Source organism: Papaver somniferum, chromosome 2 (genome assembly GCF_003573695.1).
Source record: "Papaver somniferum cultivar HN1 chromosome 2, ASM357369v1, whole genome shotgun sequence".
In the NCBI taxonomy this organism is placed as follows: Eukaryota; Viridiplantae; Streptophyta; class Magnoliopsida; order Ranunculales; family Papaveraceae; genus Papaver; species Papaver somniferum.
In genome coordinates this window covers 162,803,638-162,814,971 of record NC_039359.1, presented here as the reverse complement: position 1 = coordinate 162,814,971, position 11,334 = coordinate 162,803,638, and the positions used below count along the sequence as shown (strand labels likewise).

Sequence of the window (11,334 nt, the reverse complement as noted above, 5' to 3'; positions counted from 1 at the left end):
GTAGAAGAACTACTCAAGGAACCGGTGGAACTTCTCGACAAAAAGGTATGTGAAGAATTGAACTTATATGTCACTCAAAAGTCTATCTACTCTATTTCCTACTCTTTGAGACAAGAAGTCGTATGCTATATATATAGACTTGGATTATACACATTTGGTATTTCGAGCAGAGTATACCTCGCCTATATATATCTCGAAATATGTGTTGGTAAGCTTTTCGCTTCGATCAAATTTATCTTTACCTAGTGACGAAAGTCATGATATGTTTCAATCATCTTGAAATTGCTTTGACGAGAAATGGTGTAACAACTACATAACGTCCTCTAAGAATGTTTCAATGATTGAAATGAGAGTTTAGATTACATAACCAATGGTGGACATAAGCATTGCTGTGGAAACACATTTATGTATAAGTCATATTCCTTGAACCAAAGTTTACGAACTTTGTTGATCAAGAGAACTGGAAGAATGGCGTGAGCCAAGTCCGCGAACTGCCGAAGTTCTCAAAACCGAGAATTTATGCTGGAGTTGACAAAATACTTGCGTGAAGCTAAGTACGCGAACCCAGTCCGCGAACCAGCGAAGTTCTCAAACCCGAGAATTTTTGCTGGAGTTTGTAAACTCTTCCCGGTAACTTAAGTCCGCGAACCTAGTCTGCGAACTTGAGAAGGTTATATATCTGAAGATGATTTCTGAACTTAAACTTAAAAAGACTAAGGAATGCAGTTTGCAAACCGTTACTATAAAAGTTCATGTACCGATTCAAGTGAATCAAATCATATTTTCTTCAATTGTGTCTTGTGTAGTACATAAGATTTCCTTGAAATTGAACAACTCTCTAACTAGTTCATTTTGAAGTCAGATGAACTAGTTATGGTGAAGAAGAACATGGTTGATATGAAATGCTCATATGGCTAACCTTTTGGTTAACTATTGTTGAACCAACAAGTGCATACGTTTGGGTATGGTTACAAACCTAGAAGCGTGCATTGTCAAGTGTGTATAACAAGCTAAGTTTTCGATCTAACGGTTGAGAAATATTAGCTTGAATCTAAATCGGGTTTTCATCTAACAGTGAATATTGAATGTTTTGTTACTAAGATAACATTGATTGCAAACCTGATTTGAAAGACTATATAAAGGAGACATCTAGTATTGTGCAAAAGTAATCCCCACACCTTACATGTGATGCTAGTTTGCGTGCTAGAGTCGATTCTCCTTTAACCTTCAATTTTCTTCTTCTAAAACCAGGTTAACGACTTAAATACTTCATTGGGATTGTGAAGCCAGGCCGATACTACTTTTATCGTAGTTGTGTGATCTGATCTTGCATCTTCTACGAGTACAATCAAATTGATTGGATTGAGATTGATATATCCGATAGGCAATATATAAAAAGTAATCACAAACATCTTCGTCTTAGTGTTTGTGATTCCACAACATCTTGTTTCGCTACCATACGATTAAGATTGTTGTGAGGTGATTGATAACTCTAGGCTGTTCTTCGGGAATATAAAACCGGGTTATTGATTGGTTCCTATTCACCTTGATTATTATCAAAAGACGAAACAAAACCTTTAGGGTTTATCTATGGAAGATAGATTGATCCTTTGATAGACTTGTCTGTGGGAGACAGATTTGTTTATTGTCAAAGTCTGCGATTTTGGGTCGTAGCAACTCTTAGTTGTGGATGAGATAAGCTAAGGGAATCAAGTGCGCAATATCCTGCTGGGATCAGAGGCATATGAGCATAATTGTACCTTGGATCAGTGGGTGATTGATTGGGGTTCAACTACAGTCCACTCTGAAGTTAGCTTGGAGTAGGCTAGTGTCTGTAGCGGCTTAATACAGTGTGTGTTCAATCTGGACTAGGTCCCAGGGTTTTAATGCATTTGCGGTTTCCTCGTTAACAAAATTTCTAGTGTCTGTGTTATTTCAATTTTCGCATTATATTGTTTTATCTTTATAATTGAAATAATACAGGTTGTGCGTTAGATCATCAATTAGAGTAATCCAAACTTTGGTTGTTGATTGTCATTGATTGATCCTTAGATATTGGTCTTTGGTACCATCCAAGTTATTCCTTGTATTTGATTAGAACTCGCAGTTCTTACTTGAGTAAATCAAATCAAGAAGAGAGATATAAACTCGTTGATATACTTTTTATTGATTGAGTCTTGTTGATTCTCTTAAAAGTATATTCGAGTTTGTCCATACAGATTGCTAAGCGAAATATTGGGTGGTGTTGTTTGACCCTCGCTTTTTCATAGTCTTCAAATCAAGGTTTGATAACTTTGGAACAAATCAATCAATGTTCACCATTGGATGAAAACATGATTTAAGATTGAAGCTAGGTTTGATTAAAGCAAAAGCAATATCTCTCCACCGTTAGATGGTCTTAGCTTGTTACACACAAATGAAATATACCTTCATTTAGATATGGGTAACCGTACTTAAACGTGTATATTGAGTTGTGTTAGAGCATAGATCGGTTGAACCCACCAAACATTGGTATGTCAAGTTTGGTTGTCATATTTCAGTGAATCAAAACTCATCTAAGAGTCGCTTGATTATGTACTAGAGACAACTTTGTATAGGTTTATATAGAAAGTCTAGGAATATTGAGACATACAAGTATTACTTGAAGACCCGAAAAACGTGAAGAAGTAACGAGCTATAACGACGACATCATTCTTCCTCTTGAGGTTAGTAATATTGACTTGAACCGTTTCATTCCTAATGTATCTTTCAAGTCGTGCTATATTGAAAACATAACTGCGAAGCTGTGAATGAATATTTTACTCTAGTAGTAAGACATGATCATATAATCATAGTATTAAGGAATTAGACTATGAAGTATAACACTTATCTTTTGAACTTCGTAGATATGAAATCGACATAATCTTATGAATGCAGTGATGATTATGAGAATGGGTAAAGGTGAAGATTTCATCTTAGGAAACAAATCTTTACATTCATGAACTTGTTTATGAATCGAAAGGGAAATCGCTAGTCTTATTGGTATTATTATTCATTGCAAATCTTTGGATTACCAATATGTGTGAGAAGGCAGAACCAATCGTAACTTGTTATGCATCTTGGTATAACTAATCACAATGCCTGACTTATGATTTGGTATGACTAGTTTTGATTAATTAGCGTAACCGATCCTAAGTAATCACCTGAGATGGTATGATCGATATTTGTAATTGGTGTCACCGATCCTAGTAATTGATGTGACCGATCACAAAAGAGTTGTGAAATCGATCCTTGTAATTGGTGTAATCGGTCCTAGTAATTGGTGTAACCTATCATGGTAATTGATGTAACCAATCCCGGTAATTGGTGCAACCGATCCTAGTAACTGGTGTGACCGATCACAAGCAATACCATGTGTACATGGTAACCGGTCCTGGTAATTAATGTAACCGATCCTGGTAACTGAAAAGACGAGGGTACCTGAAAAAAGCGGGGGTCTAACAACCTCACCCAATATTTCGATTAGCAATCTGTATGGACTAACTCCAATATACTTTCTATAGAATCAACTAGACAGTCATACTCAATCTAGATAAAAAGTATATCAAGGAGTTAATATCTCGATCTCTCGATTTGATATATACTCAAGCAAATATAAATTTGCGAGTCTTTATCAAATACTAGAGAGATAAACTTGGATGGTACCAAAGACCAATATCCAAGTGCCAATCAATTTAAATCAAAAACCAAAGGTTGGATATTCTAATTGATTGATCTTAACGCACAACCTATGATATTTCAATTATATAACAAAATATAATGCGGAATAGAGATAACACAGACACCAGAAATTTTGTTAACGAGGAAACCGCAAATGCAGAAAAACCTCGGGACCTAGTCCAGATTGAACACCACACTGTATTAAGACGCTACAGACACTAGCCTACTACAAACTAACTTCGATCTGGACTGTAGTTGAACCCCTAATCAATATCACACTGATTCAAGGTACAGTTACGCTCCTTACGTCTCTGATCCCAGCATGATACTATGCACTTGATTCCCTTAGCTGATCTCACTCACAACCAAGAGTTGCTACGACCCAAAGTCGAAGACTTTAATAAACAAATTTGTATCACACAGAAAAGTCTATGATGATAGATAAATCTATCTCCCACAGATAAACCTAAGAGTTTTGTTCTGTTTTTTTATAAAATCAAGGTGAACAGGAACCAATTGATAACCCAGACTTATATTCCCGAAGAACATCCTAGAATTATCAATCACCTCACAATAATCTAAATCGTATGGTAGAGAAACTAGATATTGAGGAATCACAAACGTTGAGACGAAGATGTTTGTGATTTCTTTTTTATCTTGCCCTATCGGAGATATAATCTCAAGTCAATTATTCAATTGAACTCGTACGATAGAAAATAGAAAGATCAGATTGCTCAACTACAAGAGAAGTTGTTTCGTCTGGCTTCACAATCCCAATGAAGTCTTTCAGTTGTTAACCTACAGGGTCTCGAGAAGAAACCTAAGGTTAAAGGAGAATCGACTCTAGCAAAACCAACTAGTATCACACGGGAGGTGTGGGGATTAGTTTTTCCAGTTGCTAGATGTATCCTTTATATAGTTTTCAAATCAGGGTTTGCAATCCAAGTTACCTTGGTAACAAAGCATTCAATATTCACCGCTAGATGAAAATCCTGATTTAACCAAGCTAATATCTTTCAACCGTTAGATCTAAACTTAGCTTGTCACACACAAATGAAATGTATTTCGTTTAGGTTTGAGTAGCCGTACCTAAACGTGTACACTTAGTTGGTTCACAAATAGTTAACCAATGGTTAACCATATGAGTACTTCCATATCAACCATATTCATCTTTTTCACATAACTAGTTCAAATGACTCATAAGAACTAGTTGAAGAGTTTTTCATTTGCTTAGGTCTTTATGAATAGACACAATTGAAACAAAATCGGTTTGATTCACTTGAATCAAACCGATGAACAATATAGCCATGGTTTTCAAAGATTGCATTCCTTATTGATTAATTGTTTTAAGTTCATGAACTTATGATTTGAGAAACATAACCAGCTTGGGTATGCGTACCATAACTACCGGATTTGAGTTTAGAAACTCAGCAGAAATTTTCGGTTTGAAAACTTCCATGGGTATGCTTACGAGTATGCGTACCTAAGGCGACTGGTTTAACAGTTTGCAAACTTACAAACTCAGCAGAAATTTTCGATTCGAAAACTTCCACTGGTACGCGTACCCAACCTTTCTCCTTCACCAATACCGTATGTACACATTTGCATACACTTGGTTTCCAGCACATGGATTTATACACTAATGTGCGATCACACTATATATGCTTATATCCATAATTGGTTACGTAATCTCAACTCTACATTTCAATCATTGAAACATTCTTCTATAATGTTATAACAGTCGTTATTCACAACTACCGTCATCAAATATATTTTCAAGATTGAAACGTCATCATGACTTTCGTCACGGGTTAAGATGAAAAGTGGTTAAAGCGAAAGCTTACCAACACATATTTCGAGAAAAAGATAGGAGAGTAAACTCGGCTCGAAATAGCAAATGTGTATGTATGAAAACTATCATACTTATACGACTTTGTCTAAAGAGTAGGAGATAGAGTAGATAGACTTTTGAGTGATAGATAAGTTCAAGTCTCGACATACCTTTTTAGTCGGATGAAGTTCCACTGGTTCCTTGAGTAGTTCTTCGTCTTCGTAAGATGATCGCCATGGAGTCTGGAGCTCAACTACACTTAACTAACCTAGACCGAGACTTAGTCATAAGTAAACTAGAAATCAAGACATATAGTTTTAACAACTAAACTTGACAAACATGCTTGAGATAGCAACGCATGCGAGTTCGACCGAGCAATGCTCTAACAGTACCCAAATATGGCTCACGGATTCTATCTGTTTGATTTGTTGATTACATTGAGAAACAAAGATATAGCTCTTGGATATATTTCCTTGATTGAGTATGACTGTCTAGTTGATTCTCTTGGAATTATATTGGAGTTAGTCCATACAGATTGCTGAACGAAATATTGGGTGTGGTTGTTAGACCCCCTCTTTTTCAGCAACCGCATCTATCTCTTCCATGAACTCGTACCCCTTCTTCATATTTCAGTCTGAGCTCAAACAAACCTATCTGAATCAATCGAGCATATCTCAGATCCACCAACAAACCCCTTTTCATCAATTCCTGCAAAGCATTCAAATTCCTCCATTCCACCAACAACAACAAATTGGGGCAAAATATACTACCAGCATCATCTCTTCTCTGCAAACCGTAACTAGGTTCTTCACATATTTCCCGCACAGACACATAACAAAATTCAATACACAATCAATGAGTAACACAACCATCAACCATACATTACATATTCTAATCTTCAATTTTCTCTAATTTGGGTTTATAAAAAAAATCCCTAAAATCGTTAAATTAAGGTTTCTGAAAATAATAAGAAATTCACAATACGGGTTTGTGGTTACCAACCTCGCTAACTTGTAAGAAAACCACCGTATTCAAACCAGTTACTAGATTTTACTCCAAAATCATCACAAAAACACCATGCGATGATTAACAAACTATACATGCGAACTATATAATCTTTCCACGATCTGTCAGCGATTTCTCTCACCTCTTTATCCTCAGTGAATCGCCATTTTTGCAGAGCTTTGATAATGAAAATGGAAAGAGAGAAGCGGCAGAAAAAATGAAATGGAAATAAAATCCAAAACTGTTATAAACCCGATTTAGTTCTGGCAAATCACGTCCGTCTAAAAGATCCTAGAGATGTACGTGAAAACGATCTGCGGGTACAAATCTATTGTAGTTAGGTTTAATATGTCTATTCCTGACCGTCCAGTCAACCCTCGAGATTAATACTAAAAAAATCTATGGTCAGAAATATAGTGTAGTTAGGTTAAGGACAGAAAGAGAAGTTTACTACCTGACTTAACTTTGATTTGGTAGGACCTATCGACTTAACCCTTCAACTAAAGAAAGTGTGGGTAACCTAGGCGGGATGAAAATTCGAGGGCGATGATCGAGGGTATCAATTTTGCAACAGACTTGATGGAAGATCAAATATACTAGATAACGTGTAAGTACACGTGTACACAATCCGAAACAGTGCATGCCCATATATATAGACTAGTAGATAAATCCAAAATCATGCCCATATATATAGACTAGTAGATAAATCCTAACGATAATTATTAAACACGGAAGGCAAGTTTTCCAGAATTTCTCAAATAAAAATTCAAGCCAGAAAGTCATCATTTATGATCATCTATCTCACTCAATCTCGAGTTCTCAATTAATTTTTCAACGACTAAGACATTAAAATATTGCATTTTTAGGGCAAATTTGGGTGTTCGGTCATCCAGAACCGAAGGAGAATATTACTTATTCCTCCTCTTCTTCATCTCTTTCCTTGTTCCTTCTCAGATATAAACAAAAACAAAAACATCTTTGGAACTTAAATTGTTATTCAGTTACCATTGTTGTTTTTTTTTTTTCTGATCGAAGGAGATTCAAGCTTCCGAAAATTTCAAAGAGTTGGTGGTCTGTTTGATTAGGTTGGTTCCTTTTGTTTCAAGTTGCTGAATCTTATCCATGATTTGGGGGTTTGTTCATTGCTCATAATTTGTTTGTATATGGGGGATTTCAGTGATTTTGTAATTGATTATTTAATCTAGAGTTCTGAACATCTTAGAAACCCTAGATTAACAAATGCAATTATCACTTTTCTTTTCTTGTGCTGCCTAGCTAATCAAAACTTGCAATGTTTTTGGTATTTTTTAGAGGGGTATGGATCGATTTCAATGGCTAAAGATTGTTGTTTTACTCTGGTTATTTACAATCACTGGAGCTAGAGGTAAACTAACTTAGCTCTTGGTTTCAACTTATTAGGTGCATTGTTGCTTCGTGCATCTTAGTGCACTTGTCAATGGAATTGCTGAATGTTTCTTTGTTCTGTCCAAATTGGTTGGAGTTTTATGTTGATGATTTTATTTTCTTCACTGCAGAATTGCAAGTCAAACATATGGAACTGCAAATTAAGCAAAGTGACAATGGTCCTGTCTACAATCATACTCTTGCAAAGATATTGGTGGAGTATGCTTCTGCGGTGAGTTTCGGTTTTTTGTTCTTGCTTTAGTTGAGTTCACTTGGAAAAATAGCTAGCCTTTTCAAGTATGAGTATTTTTGTTGTACTTGTATCCCATCATATAGATGACTAGTGGATTGAAACCGTTGCTTCTTACAGGTTTACATGTCGGATCTTACGGAATTGTTTACTTGGACTTGCTCAAGATGTGATGATATGATTAGGGAGTTTGAAGTGCTGGAGCTGATTGTTGATGTCCAGCATTGTTTACAGGTAATTAAATGTTCTATATATCTGGCTTTCATGATGATATAGCTATGGAATTACTTCTAATTGGTTTGGCCGCATCTTAAGCTGTAATACTATTGTGGTGTGCAGGCATTTGTTGGGTATGCTAAGGATCTTAATGCTGTCGTTATTGCATTTAGGGGTACTCAAGAGCACAGGTACTGATTTGTAAATTTTTCTCTAGATACAAGTAGCGCCGTTTGATAGCATGCTCAACCATATTTGTTGAAATCATAGAGAGCAACTTTAGTTATTCATCTCCGTAATTTAGAACATGTTATTAGTATATAAATTTCTTTTTGCTGTGTGAATATGTATTTAGTGGAAATTCCTGTAGCTTTTCTGTGACTTTGAAAATAGAGCAAGTTAATCCCATTGACTCTTGGAATAATGTAGGACATATTTGCTGACTTTGTTAATGAAGTGCCTCGGCAAATTTCTAATTTTGTTCATATACCTATTTGTAGCATTCAGAATTGGGTTGAAGATTTGTTCTGGAAGCAACTTGATCTAAACTATCCCGGCATGCCTGATGCAATGGTTCGTTTTTTTTTATCTAAAACGTTGGAAGAAGGATCAAGTTCATATAAAAGTGAACAGTCCTTATATTTACTCTCTATAACATTTTCAGGTGCATCATGGATTTTATTCAGCATATCATAATACGACTATTAGGCCTTGTCTTCTAAATGCTGTAAGAAGAGCCAAGAGGTTATACGGGGACATTCCCATCATGGTCACGGGGCATTCTATGGGCGGGGCAATGGCTTCTTTTTGTGCACTTGATCTATCAGTAATTAACTTACCTATCAACCCGTCTTCTTACTAATTTGGAAATTGCATTATTTACGCTAAAATTCCTAGCAGTCTACAGCATCTTGTCGCCTTGTCGGTTCATTTTGATGTCGTTTTTCTTTTAGTTGGTTATAGTGTATTGAGGGAATACTTGTGCATCTTTCCAGGTAAATTTTGATGGACCTTGTGAAGTTCAACTTATGACCTTTGGACAGCCACGTATTGGCAACTCAGTATTTGCATCATATTTCAGCCAGCATGTGCCAAATACAATACGAGTAACTCATGCGCATGACATAGTGCCTCATTTGCCTCCCTACTATACTTACTTTCCACAGAAGACTTATCACCACTTCCCAAGAGAGGTAATGTTTCTGCTTACTCGTTTGAATTCCTGGAAACCGCTTCCCCCCCCCCCCCCCCCCCCCCTGCAAATAGAACACACTCAGCATGTTGCAGCGGATAATTAATGTTTGATCTTTTGGTTTCATTTTTGAAGCTTGTTAATTTTCCAATTGTGTAGGTGTGGATTTACAACGTTGGTTTGGAAAGTCTAGTTTATGTAGCCGAGAAGATCTGTGATGCATCTGGTGAAGACCCATCGTGTAGCAGGTACGGGTGTTTTCCTTCTTCGTTTCAAATTCTTGCTAGCCCTATACATCAGTAAGCAATAGAACAAGTTATCAGGCTTTGTACTTGCTCTTATACTGTTAAATTTGAGCAGGTCTGTAATGGGAAACAGCATCACGGATCACTTGTCATATTATGGAATCCAACTACAAGCTGAGACATGGGGTTCATGCAGAATTGTCAACTCAAATTTGAATAACTACGGGGTAAAAGATCTAAGAGGGAACATAATTTTGTCGAGGGATCCTACTACTACTCCGGCTATAGTACTAAATAGTGAAATTGGTACTCAAAGTGCTTCTGCTATGTAATTTGAGTATTAAGAGGAAGAAGATTTCTTTTGGTTGAAAGGGATTCAACTGCCTGAAGTCGCTTAAGTTAGTTCTAGCAAAGGTATCTGTAAATAGTTTCTCCAATGTAATATTATGACCCTTAAAAATGTGAATATTAATCTGAAAATTCGGGGTCAACTGTACTGTGTAAACTATGTGAAGATTATACTTATATACCGCTCCGACTGGTACTCATTTGTTATCTTTTACCACGTATGATGCAGCACTAGTCAGGTGTCTAATTCATCCGAGGTATCCCCGCGTGTTAGCCATTTGGATGTAGCATCACCAATATAATTTCTGCGCGTAGAGATGAAGCAAGACACTTTCAGGGGTTCAACAGCATTTTCTTTTCTTGTTTTGACGGCACGCCATCTCTATGTGTGGATGAGTGGAGGGTCACCTTTGGTATGTTACCGTGCTCTACAGCCATAAATGGAGTGCTCGATACTTCAACTTGTAGTCATTCATTTTACTCATAGGGCACTTTGCTATCCTGTAGGTGAGGTGGCTTTTGGTTTTCAGCCTAGATTCAGGGAGGTCAGATCACTAAATAAATGAATGGATAAGTTTTTTCAACCGTCTCATTACTATTGGATGTCTTTTGCTATTCCTTACCCAATAAATCTCTGTTCACTGTCCACGGTTTCATCGTGCAAGGCTCCAAGGACAAGCAAGGATAATTCCTTACCAAGTACTATGGTCTACAAATCTAGCATCTAGACTGGAAGCTAGAATAACCCCCTCAAGCCCTTGGCAGTTCTAATCTAGCATCTAGATGTGCTGAATGGAACAACGAAAAATAGGATTCAGTTACGCTGGATGAAACAATGCAATCATCTCAGCCATCAGATCATAAAATAAATCAATCTGCACATAACCAAGCAGCGAAAAGTTAATTTTCTCTGTGCTGAACCATTTAGCGAAACCATCTCGCTATTAGTTGGAATGCGCGATATATCTGAAAAGAGAAGTAGCGTTAAAGAATAGGCAACGTTTTTTGTGTAATCTGCAATGCTTTTTGTGTAATCTGTTGTCATGTGACTTCTGATATGGCTGCCCTTAGTTTAGTTGGTAAGTGGGAGAGTCTCAGGTGCTCTTAATAATCGAGTGTGCTTAAATAATGGGCAGGTGGTTTA

General features: G+C 36.7%; 1 protein-coding gene across 2 annotated transcripts; it reads left to right on the top strand.

The window, feature by feature from the left end:
* The first annotated feature begins 7,237 nt into the window (after positions 1–7,237).
* LOC113349617 (lipase-like) lies at positions 7,238–10,720 on the top strand. 2 transcript variants are annotated; one of them, XR_003360291.1, is made up of 11 exons: positions 7,238–7,620; positions 7,847–7,919; positions 8,071–8,171; positions 8,310–8,423; positions 8,529–8,596; positions 8,906–8,978; positions 9,070–9,231; positions 9,401–9,598; positions 9,757–9,845; positions 9,958–10,256; positions 10,420–10,720. XR_003360291.1 is itself a non-coding variant. In XM_026593612.1 (10 exons), the coding sequence occupies exons 2-10, from the start codon at positions 7,853–7,855 to the stop codon at positions 10,172–10,174; spliced, it is 1,089 nt and encodes a 362-aa protein (XP_026449397.1). In that variant the 5' UTR covers positions 7,238–7,620; positions 7,847–7,852; the 3' UTR covers positions 10,175–10,397. The 2 variants fall into 2 exon arrangements, 1 of the variants encoding a protein (XP_026449397.1); XM_026593612.1 differs by lacking the exon at positions 10,420–10,720 and having other exon boundaries at positions 9,958–10,397.
* Positions 10,721–11,334: the final 614 nt, after the last annotated feature.